At 44.1% G+C, this 16,626-nt stretch overlaps 1 protein-coding gene across 1 annotated transcript in view; it reads left to right on the top strand.

The window, feature by feature from the left end:
- The window catches only part of NAGLU (N-acetyl-alpha-glucosaminidase), a 293,630-nt gene that overhangs the window by 245,857 nt on the left and 31,147 nt on the right, over positions 1–16,626 (top strand). The window contains exon 5 of the mRNA XM_040329772.1: positions 10,129–10,385. Coding sequence (XP_040185706.1) covers positions 10,129–10,385 — 257 coding nt within the window. The remainder of the gene's footprint in view (positions 1–10,128; positions 10,386–16,626) is intronic.

The following is a 16,626-nucleotide window of genomic DNA, read 5'->3' on the forward strand; positions in this document are numbered from 1 at the left end:
CTGAGATGCTCCCAGTATGGGAGGGGTTATATAGGGAGGAAACTTCCTGTCTAATTGATTACACCAGTGTCCAGCACCTGAAGGTGGAATAGAACCCACTTAGTAATTACTAGGCTCTGTGTCCTGTGATGTACTAGAGAAAAAAGAGCGGAGGGCGCACCGACCTAGTGTGATACTGATAAAATAGATTTATTCAAATATTAAAATCAATAGTTATACTCACAAATTGGAGTTAAAAACAGGCTTTTAAAATTATTGCAGCAGATGTCCAGCAGCATTAGTGGAACATGGTAATCGTTTGAACCAACAGTAAATTTTTTTATCAGTATCACACTAGGTCGGTGCGCCCTCCGCTCTTTTTTCTCTTTTATAGTTTTATGAATTCCCACGATTCTGAGGAGGGCTGCAAGACTATAGAAGATAACTTTTAATTGAACTGCACCACCCCATAGCACTTCCTGAAAATACCAGAGCGCAGGAGACTTGTTTCTGTTTATCCTGTGATGTACTCCAAGAAAAGGATTTTTACAGGTAAGCTGTTATAAAAATCGTTTTTTTCCCGTCTGGAAAAAATCCTAGTGGCAAAACCGTTCGTCTGTATGCAATTGCAAAAAAACACGCATGTTCGGAAACAAGTCGACGCGTGCTCAGAAGCATTGAACTTAATTTTTCTCGGCTCGTCGTCGTGTTGTACGTCACTGCGTTTTTGATTGTCGGAATTTGGTGTGACCGTGTGTACGCAAGACGAGCTTGAGCGGAATTCCGTCAGGAAAATCATCATATTTTTTTCATACGGGATAACCGCTCGTGTGTATGTGGCATAAGACTTTTCCACATTGCCCCCAGAGAGAGTAAGAATGCTCCACATTGCCCCCACTAAGAGAGCGAGACTGCTCCGCATTGCCCCCACAGAGTGAGAAAGAGGCTGCTCCACATTGCTTCCAAGCCCAAAGAGAGAGTCACTTTACCCCCTGAGAAATAGAGAGAGACTGCTCCACATTGCCTCTAGAGAGAGACTGTTCCACATTGCCCCCAGAGAGAGACTCTTCTTTTGTAGAAAGAAGCATAATTTAGCTTTTTTTTTTTTATAGGGGAGATTGTGATAAATACCTAGCAACATTACGATTGGATAAGTGCCTTTGACAGTCTGATCACGATTTGATTCCAGTGATCAAGAACCTGGGGTCAACTGCACAGTGTGTGATGGACAGTATAATTAATATACAACACCTGCGCTACCATACACCAAATAACCACTTGGAAGGTTTTACCCCCTTCCTGACTATTCGGTACTGTGCTATTTTAACTGGTAATTGCAACACTATACCCAAACAAAATGTATGTCTTTTTTTTTTTAGCACAAATAGAACTTTCTTTTGGTGGCATTTGATCACCACTGTTTTTTTTTTTTTTGTGATATAAACTAAAAAAGATCAAACATTTTGAAAGAAAATTATATTTTCTATTTTCTGTTATAAAAAAATATCCAATTAACTCAAACTTCATCATAAATTTAGGCCAAAATGTACTCTGCTACATGTGTTTGGTAAAAATAAAATAAAAATCATTACGCGTATATTAGAGGTTGTAAACCTCCGGGGGGAAAAAAACCCTGAAAGACAAAGGCATAATGAGCTAACTCATGAAATACTTACCTTAGAACGATGCCCTGCAGTACTGCCCGCACCTCGCTCCCATGGCCAGCATCTTTCACCGGAGTTAGTGTGATTGGTTGGGGCCGCAATGACGTCACTCACGGGTGCTGAAGAGACGTCACAAGCTGGCTTTTTCTTCAGTGCATATGCGCCGAGGGTGTCGGCAGGAGCGCATATAGTGAATATCTCCTTAACTGAACGTTTAGGAGATATTTACAGTACCTACAGGTAAGCCTTATTTTAGCCTTACCTGTAGGTACAAGTGGTGTAACATAGTTTACAAACAGTTTAATGGGCTTGTGTGAAAGTTATATAATGGAATTTATGCAGCTTTTACTTTGACTGCTTTCACATTTCTTGAGGTGCTAAAATGCCCAGGCAGTACAACCCCCCCCCCCCCCCCCCCCCCCCCCCCCCCCCCCCCCCAAATGACCGCTTTTTGGAAATTTTACACCCCAAGGAATTTGCTGAGAGGCATGTTGAGCTCATTGAAGTTTTTTTTTTGTCACCAGTTTTGAAAAAAGTTACAAAAACAAATGTTTTTCTTTTTGCACCTAAGAGCCGGTTCACACTGGGGCGACTTGCGATCCGACTTCATGTCGCCTCAAGTCGTCCCAAGTCGCGCTGTAGAGAAAAACAATGGAAGTGAATGGGAGCAGTGTTAATACACACGACTCAAGGCGATCCGACTTCAGAAAAGGTTCCTGTACTACTTCAATCCGACTTGTAGGCGATTTGTACCCATTGATTTCAATGGAAGTCGCCTCAGAAGTCGAATCACTGTCTTATCTGAAGCGACTTTCCAGGAAGATAACATACATTTCTCAGGGAAACATCTCCTGCACCCCTCCCTCCCCCTCCCTCTCCCAGAGCTGATTGTTGTTTTATTGGCCACTGGAAAGTCGCCTGTCCTGGAGACGACTTCAAGTTGTGTTGTAAATCGCCCCAGATCGCCCTGTGGTTCATGTTCAAGTCGTGTCGGAGTCGCCTCTGAAAGTCGCGCTGGAAGTCGTGTCGCCCTAGTGTGAACCGGCTCTAAGTGTTGTCACCTAACTGATATACTGCTCACACATGCCATTGGTGTATGTGAAATGACACCCCAAAATACATTCTGCTGCTTCTCCTAAGTATGGGGATACTAAATGTGTGTGACTTTTTAGGAGCCTAGCCGTGTATGGGTTCCAAAAACCAATGACCATCTAAATGCTTTCAAAGAGCGCATTTTCATAATTTCAGAAGCCCTGAAATGCCAGAATAGCACAAATCCCCCACCCCCCCCCATGACCTGTTTTTGGAAAGTAGACACCCCAAGCTATTTGCGGAGAGTCCATGGAAGATTCTCCCCAGAACAGATTCTGCTACTTCTCCCAAGCATGAGACTTTTTGGCAACCTAGCCATGTCCAAGCCCCCAAAATCCAATGACCACTTTCAGGCTTTCAAAGGATGTATTTCCGTATGTCAATATAGAGGAGAAATTCCCCTTGAAAATGGGACTTGTTGGGCTCAAGGAATGCACGAACCTAGACTTAACATAGTATTGATATAAAGTATTGGTATCAAAAGTTAAAAGGAGTAAGAAAAATGTTCATAGAACAGTGGCCACAAGGCAAAAAAATAACCACTCAAAGACAATGGTGGAAATTATACAAAAAACAATCACCAACACGTTTCGGAGTCCTTTATGCTCTTTCTTCAGGGAAGGTTTAAACAATCTTGATAATTTTTTTTTTATCTTAATAGCTTAATGCAGTGCTGTTTCCATGTCCTCATTGTTCGTTTTTACTCTCAAGTTGCTGTAATTCTTCTCTGATCTCCACATTTCCTGGTTGTCTGTTTCCTGATAACCACAGTACTGGGAGCTTTCTCTCTGTGGTCACTAATCAAGGAGGTGTGATTACTGTCGGTCTAAAACCCCTCAGCATCAATCAGTTTTGTTTTCCAAACCATCACTGCCCTGTATTGGCTCTGTGGCTCTGTACAGCAGAGGCAGGAAAAAACATGCAAAAACGAAACTAGAAGGTACATTATATGATTGATTTTTATCTATTTTTAATAGTTTTTAACTACTTGCCGACCTGCCGCCGTTGGCTCTCCTGCGCGAGAGCCCGTAGCTCTACGTCGGCTCTCTCCCAGGCAACTAGGGGCGCGCTCCCGTGCGTGTGCCCGGCGGGAGCGATCGCCGCCGGGCACAAGCGATCGATCGTTACAGAGCGAGGACCGGGAGCTGTGTGTGTAAACACACAGCTCCCGGTCCTGTCAGGGGGGGAAATGCTAATCCTCTATTCATACAATGTATTAACAGAAGATCAGTGATTTCCCCTAGTGAGGCCACCCCCCCCCCCCATAGTAAGAACACACCCAGGGACATACTTAACCCCTTCCCTGCCCCCTAGTGTTAACCCCTTCCCTGCCAGTGGCATTTTTATAGTAATCCAATGCATTTTTATAGCACTGATCGCTATAAAAATGCCAATGGTCCCAAAAATGTGTCAAAAGTGTCCGAAGTGTCCACCATAATGTCGCAGTACCGAAAAAAATCGCTGATCGCCGCCATTACTAGTAAAAAAAAAAATATTAATAAAAATGCCATAAAAATACCCCCTATTTTGTAAACGCTATAACTTTTGCGCAAACTAATCAATAAACGCTTATTGCAATTTTTTTTTAACGAAAATTATGTAGAAGAATACGTATCGGCCTAAACTGAGGAAAAAAATCTTTTTTTTATATATTTTTGGGGGATATTTATTACAGCAAAAAGTAAAAAATATTCATTTTTTTTCAAAATTGTCGCTCTATTTTTGTTTATAGCGCAAAAACTAAAAACCGCAGAGGTGATCAAATACCACCAAAAGAAAGCTCCATTTGTGGGGAAAAAAAAGGACGCCAATTTTGTTTGGGAGCCACGTTGCACGACAGCGCAATTGTCAGTTAAAGCAACGCAGTGCCGAATCGCAAAAAGTACTCTGGTCTTTGACCAGCAATATGGTCCGGGGGTTAGGTGGTTAAAAGGAATCGGTTAACTATTATGTCTCTATACCCTGTAAACAGTCATTTCAGCATCCATTTTTTATTTACAACTCCTTTAAAGCATTGTCGCAAATTATTTACAGCATACTCAAGGCAGAGAGAGGGGAAATGGCAGGATACACTCACAATGCCTGGGTGTGGAAACGTAACACACAGCCAACTAATTATAAAAACAATGGTATGATATATCCTATCCATGAAGGCTAAAAAAAAGCCCTTAGCTATGGAAATGGCTGCTAGTATTGTAATGGTTCCTCATTAATGTATATCCCAGGCAGACACAACTCAAAAGCTGTTCTCAATGACACAGTCTTGAGTGCTTGCTGATGTCAGATGAAGGATAGTTGAATACCAAAGTTTCTTCAAATAAAATGAAAAGTATAATGAATAATAAGCAAGTAGAGTACAGGGATGGAGTGTTAGGGACAGGAGAGAACAATGGTCGTCCCTCCTCATCCCCAAAAAATGGAATTCAATCCAAATCCTTCACTGAAAGAGATACATATTTGCTCAGAAGACCCTGATTGCTTGGTACAACATGCATACAAAAAAACGGACTGTCTCTTGCACAGACAGGACTATCTATATATAGATGCCTGGGTGCAGACTAAGACCTCCACTTGATGGGGGAGGGAACCTAATCATAAAAGGAGCCCCAGCTGTCCACAGCGCCAAACAGCGCCAATCTGGGGATCCCTCGGGAACAGAGTGCACGGCATCACCCTGCGCCTCCCCAAAAAGGACGCATGGCATGCTGGGTGGAGTCCTGCGCTCAGAACCCACCGATTTGCTAAAACCATCCTAACCAGTGGGCGTGGCTGGCATCCTTGCAGTGAGAGGCAGATGGAAGCCATAGGTCCATAGGTCACGGGTGTGGATGGAGTCACATCTCGGAAGTGGGCTCTAAAAAGAAAGCCGATTCCATGCAGACCGTGGGGACACAGGGGGACACAGCCTACGGTGCCAGAGTGTGCGTGCCGGGTGCATCACCCAGTGAGAACACGCCAGAGAGGATAAAAAATATATAAATTAATGTATATGTATCAAAAAGTGGGGGATGGAATATTAAAGTGAATTTGTAAATATTATAATGGGGATGAAGTACAATAATCACAGAAGATGTATGAATGAAAATTGTATATAGTAGAGGGGATGAGGCTGTGTGGTAGCACCAATTGCAGGCATGGATGAGAAAGGAGATGGACCAAAAAGGTTATATCTCCATCCCTTACCCGCATGGTGGACCCTCTAATTATGAAATGTCCAACGTGCTGGTAAAGCGTCCAAAGGATAATTGGTGCAGGCAGTCCACGTCTCTCCAGCCATTTTCTCCCACACTAGGAATAAACTGTCATGGAAACCTGGCAGTACTCAAAAATTAAATAATAGCAAAGGGCCTCCGATTTATTGGCACATCAACAGAGGAACCCTGAAGTGGATAAGATAAAAATGCTGCAGCAGAATTTGTAAATAATCGCAGTGGAATAGGTTGGTGTATTTTTGCCAGACCAGTTTTGTCACAATAGAACTTCTTCCAGGGCAAGATGCTGTGACAAAATCTTACAGACCAACTATAAATCTGGGTGCAAGCATGGAGAGCCAAAGGTCATCATCCCCGGGAGCTCAGGTAGCATAGCCCACGGCACATGAGTGGAAATTGACAGCTAGAAACAGCAGACCAGGGAAATGAACCCCCATATGTGAACTGTGTCAACATACCCCTCTACAAAAAATATAAATTATGTCCTCAATAATGACCTTAAGATTTTTGGCAGAATCCTCGCAGACCGTCTAGCGAAGGTTATTTCTCCTTTGATACATACTGACCAAAGGGGATTCATTCCCGGAAGACAAATTGTGGACAATGTCAGACTAGTCACCAATGTCATACAAGATGCGTGCCTACATTCACGCCAAGCCTGCCTTCTCAGCCTGGACATCCACAAAGCATTTGACAGAGTGAATTGATCATATTTAAATTGTCTTCTCCCCAAATTTGGAATCTCAGGTAACTTCCTACAGGGATTCAATGCATTATATCATCTCCCCCAAACTCGCATAAAAATCCCCGGAAATAGCTCAGAATTTTTTCCTCTTGGTAGGGGGACGAGGCAGGGTTGCCCCCTATCCCCTCTCCTCTTTTCACTAGCTATAGAGCCCTTGGCCCATGCTATTAGAAACAATCCAGACATCAAGGGGTATGTAAAAAAATCAGTTTGAATGTAAGATTAGTCTTTATGCAGATGATGCCCTGATTCTCCTCTCGGAACCCTTCACCTCCATTCCAGTTCTCCTCAAGGAGTTGGACACATTCCATGACATCTCTGGCCTAGGCATAAATTTGAACAAGTGTTCGATCCTACCAATCAATCTTTCCCTGAACACCCAAAATCTATTGCAAAACAACTTCTCATTTAATTAGTGCCCACACTCTATCAGATACTTGGGGGTTAGTATCACATCTTCACATACATTTTTATATAAATCTAACTATATTCCCCTATTCTCACACATTATCTCCCTCCTTAAAACATGGTCTTCTTACCACATATCATTTCTGGGTAGGATATGCGCCATAAAAATTAACATAATTCCTAAACTTCTTTACTACTTCCGCACACTCCCTATTAACATTTCAAAATCAAAATTGGACTCCCTACAAAGAAACATTAATAAATTCATATGGGCTGACAAAAAACCCAGATGTAGTTACGCTCTATTACACAGACCTCAATCCAAGGGGGGGGGGTTTGGCGTCCCAAACCTATGGCACTACTTTCTAGCGGCTAGGCTTAACCAAATGTCTATGTGGTTTTCCCCTGCCAATGACACCCAATTTTTGAATCTATCTCTATAGCCCTATATCACCTTCAAAGGGATCTTGTGGTCCAACTACATCCTTACCCGCACTCTTCTTAAACGTAATGTAATAGTAGCACAACTATTTCAACTCTGGTCAAAGATCAAAAACACATATGCACTCCCTTCGTCGGTTTCCCCCCTAACTTCATTCCTAGGTGATCCCTGACTTAGTCTAGCATTTAATAATAAGTCTCTATTCTCTCATTGGACTAATAACAACATTACCACCTTACATTCTTTACAATCTAAATGGAATTTTATGCCTTTTTCTACATTACAAAAGAAATACAACCTCCCACAGTCTGAACATGAGAACTATTTACCGATCCAATCCTTCTACACAAAGTTCTTCTCCCTATCTACTCTTCCCTCTCGCGCAGTATTTGAAAGCATCTGTTTGTCCTCACCAGGCGACAAAGGTATGATATCCCGTTTATATCATGCCATTAACGACTTTACCCTACAAGAGAAGTCTGGTCCGATGCTTCACTGGGAAGCAGATCTTGATTGCACCATCCCTACTGAAACATGGCATTCTATGTCGGATAACCTCCGTAAATGCAGCAGAGCTGTCTCCTTTAGAGAGACCCCAATGAAACTCTTCTCCAGATGGTATCTCACCCCCTCCAAGATCTATTCATTCTATCCCACAGTCTCCCCTAATTGCTTTAGAGGCTGTCCTGTGCAGGGTACACTTATACACATCTTCTGGAGCTGCCCACGGCTAGATCAGACCTGGAGTGCTGCTTTGGTCAGGTTTGAAAAATCCTCTAAGTTTAAAATTACCCTCACCCCCCAAATATGCCTCCTATTTGCCAAGACACCAAATATCCCCACTCCCTGCACCAGACTGTTCCACTCCTTATGTAGCGCCATTCAGTGGATGATAGCTCTCAACTGGAAAACTGATAAAGTACTGTGGTCGCAGGTAATGGACAGAATGGAGACAAAAAAACTATCTGAAAGAATATATCACACATTGAATGATAGTCTCCAGGTTTACGACCTTAAATGGTCATATTGGAATCTTGCTCAGTAATTGACTGTTCCCCCTCCCATACGACTTTAATTCGATGCCCCAGTACATGTTTGCCCTTGATTTGCCTGCAATCTAAACTGTAAACGAATATCTCTGCTATCCTCCTTTATGATGCATTGTATAATATATTGTTAATTCAATAGGGTATGAATGGGGTGACTAATATTAAAGGGGAGATGCCCTATATATATTATATTTATGAGGCAACTCTTTACATGATATGCGTTTTCATATGAAAAATATAATATTTTACCTTTCTATATATACATACCTCCACCTTTCCCTTATGTTCATGCTAGTTGATTCATGTGCACACCCTGGTGGTCATCCATGAGCCAATAAGGCTTTCTACACTTTTTTCCTCTTTTATTTTGATCAAATCTATCACCATTGTTTTTATAATTGGTTGGCTGTGTGCTACGCTTCCATGCCCAGGCATTGTAAGTATATCCTGCCATGTTGCCCTCCCATTTCCCCTTTCTCTGTCTTGATTATGCTGTGAATAATTAGCAACAAGGCTTTAATGTGTGTTTTGTCTGTATAGACTGTATTTATCAAGATTGTTTAAACGTTCCCTGAAGAAGGAGCATAAAGTTTCAAGGGGAGTTTCTCCTCTGTATTGTACTAGGGATGAGGCCTTTATCAAGCAGACTCCAAACCTCTCTTTCAAATATTTCTTCATCACCTATCACAGTTTCGGAGGCCCTGAAATGGCAGTATAGTACAAGCAGCATCCCCCCCCCCCCCCATTACCCCTTTTTGGAAATTGAACACGGCAAGGAGTTTGATATTTAAAACTATTAAACTAAAAATATTCATGTCTATATGTTGCATTTTTCTAGGCACTGAATGTGCTTTGTTGTTTTTGCATGTGATGTTACATTTATGCTTGTTACCTGTGTGCTATTCAATGTTTAAGTACATTTAAAGCCAACTTCTTTTTTCAGCTTTGGATAAAATAAGGGGTTAGAACCTCTATCTAGTCTTTACTGTCTGTCTGGTCCTTACTGTCATTGTTTGTTTCTGACTCTTTGTGCTGATGATGTTCTAGAGACGACTGCCAAGGGTGTTACACATTCCCTGGTTTATCCAGAATGGAAAAAAAACATTTTGCTTTAGATGCATTTTAATGTGGGAGAAAATTAGAATTCATGTTGGTTCTTTAAAAAAGTACCCACACGTGCACAGTAACAAGAAGGATTGAAATGTATGTAATATTGCTGCACAAAATAATGCTTTTTAGCTGTTGGCTGTTAAATGTCAAGAAAAAGTATACTTTTTATCCATAAAGGTTGATAAACCTCTTTTACATACAAAAAAAATGTTATTTAGGTGTAGCAGCGTTTTATGGAAGCCTTTTAATTTTTGTGATTGTAAGAGGTTATGTCCTCACATGTTTTTTTCATGTGTTGAATTAGGTTTTCCTGCTTATGAAAGAAAATAAAGTATGCCACAAACACAAAACTACAGTATATGATTTGTAAAAGTCAAGAAAAGAAAAGTGAAACAATTAAAGTTTATTTGCTTGTCTTGTTGCTTAGGGTCTTCCCTAAAGCCAATGTGACCAGACTTGGTGGATGGGGCAACTTTAATTGCACGTACTCCTGCAGCTTTGTTCTGGACCCTGAGGATCCCCTTTTCCAAATGATTGGGGGACTTTTTCTGAATAAGCTCATCCAAGAATTTGGAACTGACCATGTTTACAATGCGGACACCTTCAATGAGATGACACCAACTAGTTCTGATCCCTCTTATTTGTCTGCTGTCAGCAATGCCATCTTCAAATCTATGGTCAATGGTAAGGCCAAAAAAAGTAAAACTTTATTTGTTTTGTTATGTTTATGCTATTTATGTTGCTGCTAGTATTGCAAAAGGTTGACTTGTGTCAGTCACAGGTTTTGTGTTTGAAAGACTATGTGATTGAGTGACACATCTTCAACATTACACGATAATGGATGTGACTAATTACTGCTGGCCAATTTACCAGTCCTAAGACACCAAGGACTAGATTCAGATAGATCAGCGGATCTTTAGATCTGCGTAATCTATCTTATTTACGATCCGCCAGCGCATTTTTTTGAGGCAAGTGCAGTATTCAGAAAGCACTTACCTCGAAATTTGCGCCGGCGGATCGTAACTCCCCCGGCGGAATTCAAATTCCGCGGCTAGGGGGAGTGTATTATTTAAATCAGGCCGATCGTACTGCGCCTGCGCCGGCAGCGATTTTTCCGCATTCTAGAAATTACGCCGCTAGAACGTCATTGGTTTCGGCGTGAACGTAAATTACGTCCATCCGTAATCGCGACCGACTTGCGCAAACAATGTAAAAATTAAAAACTCGGCGCGGGAACGACGGCCATACTTAACATTGGATACGCCGCATATAGCAGGGGTAAGTATACGCCGGAAAAAGCCGAACGCAAACGACGTAAAAAAAAAGCGACGGGCGGGCGTTTCGGAATTGGCGGAAATCGGAATTTGCATATTCATCGCGTAAAAAACCGAAGCGTCACCTAGCGGCCGGCGGGAGATTGCAGCCTAAGATCCGACGGTGTAAGTCACTTACACCTGTCGGATCTAAGGGAGATCTATGCGTAACTGATTCTTATGAATCAGTCGCATAGATCCGACCGTCGGATCTCAGAGATACGACGGCGTATCAGGAGATACGCCGTCGTATCTCTTTCTGAATCTCCCCCCAAGACAGATGTATGGGCACAGCAGCCCATGGAACGTATAGTATATGTAAACATTATCCATGAATTCCTCTTATTTGCCATCTCTTGGTCTGTTGAATTTACAATTGAAAGTACTATAATCGGTTTTGATAAGTGCAAAATGTGTCCTGATCCTGCCAGAAATTTGGGCAGCTGGTAGCTTTTAAAGTTTTGTGCTGCGCAGTTATCCATTTTTTTGTTGTAAGGACTACAAAAAGCTGTCCATCGATGTTATGATTGGATATGGCAAAGGGCATTCTCTATAGTCTTGTCTTGTTTTTGTTGCCCTGATAAAGTAGAGTGAGTAATTATTATCACCCTAGTAGAGGAAGTATGTTACTGGCAGAATGATCAGCCGATAATTAACCACTTAAGACCCGGACCTTTAGGCAGCTAAAGGATCCGGCCAGTTTTTGTGATTCGGCACTGAGTCGCTTTAACTGACAATTGCGCGGTCGTGCGACGTGGCTCCCAAACAAAATTGGCGTCCTTTTTTTCCCACAAATAGAGCTTTCTTTTGGTGGTATTTGATCACCTCTGCAAATTTTTATTTTTTGCGATATAAACAAAAATAGAGCGACAATTTTGAAAAAAATGCAATATTTTTAACTTTTTTCTATAATAAATATCCCCCAAAAATATATAAAACATTTTTTTTCCTCAGTTTAGGCCGATATGTATTCTTCTACCTATTTTTGGTAAAATAAATCGCAATAAGCGTTTATCGATTGGTTTGCGCAAAATTTATAGCGTTTACAAAAAGGGGATAGTTTTATTGCATTTTTATTAATTTTTTTGTTTTACTACTAATGGCGGCAATCAGTGATTTTTTCCGTGACTGCGACATTATGGCGGAAACTTCGGACAATTTTGACACATTTTTGGGATCATTGTCATTTTCACAGCAAAAAATGCATTTAAAATGCATTGTTTACTGTGAAAATGACAGTTGCAGTTTGGGAGTTAACCACAAGGGGGCGCTGAAGGGGTTATGTGTGACCTCATGTGTGTTTACAACTGTAGGGGGGTGTGGCTGTAGGTGTGACATCATCGATTGTGATTCCCTATAAAAGGGAACACACGATCGATGACACCGCCACAGTGAAGAACGGGGAAGCTGTGTTTACACACAGCTCTCCCTGTTCTTCAGCTCCAGGGACCGATCGCGGGACTCCAGCGGCGATCGGGTTCGCGAGTCCCACGGTCACGGAGCTTCGGACCGTGGCTGGGCTTAAAGAACCACGTACATGTACGTGGATGTGCCCAGCCGTGCCATTCTGCCGACGTATATCGTCAGTAGGGGGTCCTTAAGTGGTTAATGAAAAATAAAAATAATGCAGCCACTATACATGCATGCACCCTGAAGTTACATTATCCCAGCACCTGGCTCAATTTTCAGGCAACGGACTGTACGTTACACTATGCATGCTCCACAGCCTGTGTACAGTTATAAATTTACAAGAAGAACAGTAAGATTAGAAGTAGAACTGGTGTTCTAATGTTCTAATCCCTCTCCACTCTATTCAAAGCTAAAGAAATAGTTTTATCTTTAGTTCTACTAAAAGTAGAAGTATGGGAATGTTTTTTTATTATTATTATTATTATTATTATTATTATTATTATTATTTTACTTACCCAGGTGGATGCAGCAGCAGTCCCATGCTGCCTCTATAACTGAGAACCGAGCGATCAAACACCGCCAATGGCCCGGTTCTCACTGCTCCTTAAGTAGAGAGCTGATGATCACCGGCTCTCTGCTCTGCTGCCCCCCTGTGCTCCATGGAGCACTGGGCTGTGGAGGGGGCGGAAGCGGCTGACTCAGGCTCTCAGCGGCTCGCTGAGAGGCTGACCCGGGTGATGGTCCGGATCCTAACCATATGGTCAGGATTTTTTTCAGGCCTGGACCAGCTGGGTGACATCAGCCGACAGCAGGCTTCAGCCCGCTGTCTGTTGAAAACAGGTGACAGGAGTGCAGAATGAACAAACAAACTTTGGCTGTACTGCTCCTTTAATTGTACAGTACGGACCCAAGGCTGTAGTCCCAGACCATTGATTATATGCAAGCTACCTTCAGATGCTTGGACACCCCCAGTGCATACTCCTATACCCCACCTACTCTGTGAAACACCATTTTCTCAAGTCGTCTTCCAGGACGGCACCTTGAGAGTAGACTGGCTCCACCTGACAGAAAACACAATCAGAAAGAGGTTTAAAAACCCCGCCCCTCCCTGTGCACCTCAGTTCATGATTGTGTTTCCCCCAACGAAACATTTTTTTATTTTCAGCTAAAGACCTAAGGCCTGGGGCTGGTGGTCCCCCTCCTGGGTACTGAGCGGTGGGTCCTGGGAGACCTTGGGTTCAGTAAAGTGTAATGCCTATCCTGGGGGGTCTCCCCATGTTTTGGCAGGAGGGGGGAGAAGCTGAAGAACATCTAGGAAACCCCCCCTGGTAGGAGTCTCCTGGGATAGTGGCTACCCCAGTACTCCTAGAAGGCCAAGATCCCTCTCTCCCGAGCGGTCTCCCTACCTGCTGTGCCGGGTAAAGACGCTCCCCCTCAGCGTGGGCTCGAGTGCTGTTCCTCCCAGAGGCATTTTCGAATGGAGCCAGCATTCGACGCCGCGTCGATGACGGCGCGCAGTGATGACGCACTTCCGCTTCCGGTCTTCACCAAGATGGCGGCCGCCATCGGCGTCGGCACCTCACCGCTCACGGAGCCGCAGCAGGGGAGAGAGTGGCGCCTGATCGAATGCACTATGGAGCGCGAGGACCGACTATTACCGGCCGCTGCTGCAGAGGAAGCCACCAGGGGTGAGTCTGCCTCAAAACTCCGTGGGGGGCGCATTGAACTGGGTCCTTATCCCACCCCCCTCCCTCACCTATCTCACTATGTTGACTAGTTTCTGGTGTTTTTTCCCTTACAGGGGAGGAGGTTACTGCCCAGGGGGAAGCTTCCAGCATGCCAGCAAAACACACTTCTAAAACTAAGAGATGTGGTAATTGTAGCATTAAGCTGGCTGCAGACTACTCCAAGCCCTTTTGTGCTAAATGCATCCAAAAGCTCACTGGGAAGGAAACTTCTCTAATCATGAAGGAGTTTCTAACTGCTAAGGGAATTTAAGGACACTCTAAGGAACAGGGAACCTGATAACCTGGCAGCTGGCCCCTCCTCGCAAGAGAGCTCATCCATCCCGGGGCCACAAGTTGTGAGGGCTAGGGACTCTCTTCTGTCAGACTCCGAGGACTCGGAGGCTCAGGAAGAAGGTCCAGTTGATAGCCAGACAGAGGATGAGGACGAGGACGCCAGGTCAGGCAAATACATTTTTTCCGCTGATGACATGGGGGGTCTGCTGGCTGCTGTCTATGCCTCTGAAGGGATTCAGCAGCCAGCTGAGCTGGTGTCGGCGCAAGACAGAATGTATCAGGGTCTAGCCAAGCCCCAGCCAAAGGTTATCCCAGTACATCAGTCACTTAAAGATATAGTTCTGAGGGAATGGGCCAAGCCTGAAAAGAAGTTGCTAAAGTACAAAACCTGGAAGAGGCGTTGTCCCTTTATGGAGGAACTAGAGAACAAATTTTTTAAAATTCCTAAACTGGATGCATCCCTAGCCCAGCTCTCCAGACAGTCTGACCTCTCTTTTGAGGACGCGGGGAACTTAAAAGATTCCCTAGACAGACGGGCGGAGACCTCCCTTCGCAGGGCATGGGACGGGCGCTCTCATCAACGCCTCTAGAAGGGCGGTATGGCTCAAAACTTGGGAAGGAGATCTTGCCTCCAAGTCCCGCCTGTGTGCCTTGCCCTTTGAAGGGACCCTCCTCTTCGGGACAGGTCTAGACCAAGCTCTAACTAGGGCCTCAGAAAAGGGTAAATGTTTTCCCCCTAAACCTAGGCAAAACAGGAGGAGATTTTTTCGAGGCCCCCAGAATAAAAACCGACCTTCAGACCATAGATAGGCCTTTAATAGGCGGTGGATCACGGGAAAGGATAAACCAAAAGGGGGTATCCTTTTCCCCGATCCCAAGCCCGCAGGGAAGGACTCCAAGTGACTCAAGAGTCGGGGGAAGACTCTCCCGGTTCTTTCCAGCTTGGGAGAGTATAACGCGGAGTCCTCACATTTTGCGGATAGTGAAGGAGGGTTACAGATTAGAATTCCGCCATCTTCCTCCCCCAATATTTCTCCTCACTCATTTACCCAAGGATCACCTCAAGGCAGCAAGCCTTCTAGGGAATGTGGCAGATCCTGCACAACAGGAAGTCATAGTCCCAGTTCCAGTAGACAAGGTCTGGGGGTGTACTCTCATATTTTCGTAGTGCCCAAACCTTCGGGGAAGTTTCGATTAATCATCAACTTAAGACCCTTGAATACCTATCTCCTCTACAAGAGGTTCCGCATGGAAAATATTTACAGTCTCGAAGGGGTTTTTATGGTAACCATAGACCTGAGGGACGCCTATCTTCATTTTCCGGGACCATCAGAGGTTCCTCAGATTTGCCATTGCCTCCCCTCAGGGGATTCAGCAGTGGCAATTCACCGCACTCCCCTTTGGTCTTGCCTCCAGCCCAAGAGTTTTTACGAAGGTCCTGGCGGAGGTGGTCGCCTTTCTACACCTGAAAGAGATCTCTCTTGTCCCCTACCTCGACGACCTACTACTTTTCAATCCCAGCCGAGAACTTCTGCTTACGAACCTGGCCACCGTCCTGACTACTCTGGAATCCTTAGGTTGGATTGTAAACAGAGAAAAATCTTCTCTTCTCCCAGAACAGAGAAAAATGTATCTGGGGTTCCTAATAGATTCCTTACAGAAAAAGCTTGTTCTACCTGAGGACAAGATCCAGAGACTCATGTCAGTGGTCAGGTCCATCATGGGAACAGTAGGAATTTCCCTCAGGGAGATCATGAGGTTACTGGGGCTTATGACCTCATGCATTCCGGCGGTCCCGTGGGCCAACTTCACTACAGACCCCTACAGGCCTTCCTGCTCTCCTCTTGGGACAGGAAGGAAACATCCCTACACTCCAGGGTCAGCATCCCAGAGTCTGTAAAGTGCACACTGGGGTGGTGGCTCGTTCCTTAGAATCCTGGAAGGAGGCCTTCCGTGGAACCAGACAAATCCTCTCAGGATAACCACGGATGCCAGCTCCTGGGGATGGGGAGCCCACATGGCGGGTCTCCAAGCCCAGGGTTCCTGGGATCGACAGCAAAGGGAGTCCTCTTCCAACTTCCGCGAATTATTAACGGTCGGAAGGGCCTTGGAGGCGTTCGAGGAGAGAATCTTGAATCAAGAGATACAGGTTCTCTCCGACAACGCAGCTACAGTGGCATT

This window comes from Rana temporaria, chromosome 12 (assembly GCF_905171775.1).
Source record: "Rana temporaria chromosome 12, aRanTem1.1, whole genome shotgun sequence".
Taxonomy (NCBI): domain Eukaryota; kingdom Metazoa; phylum Chordata; class Amphibia; order Anura; family Ranidae; genus Rana; species Rana temporaria.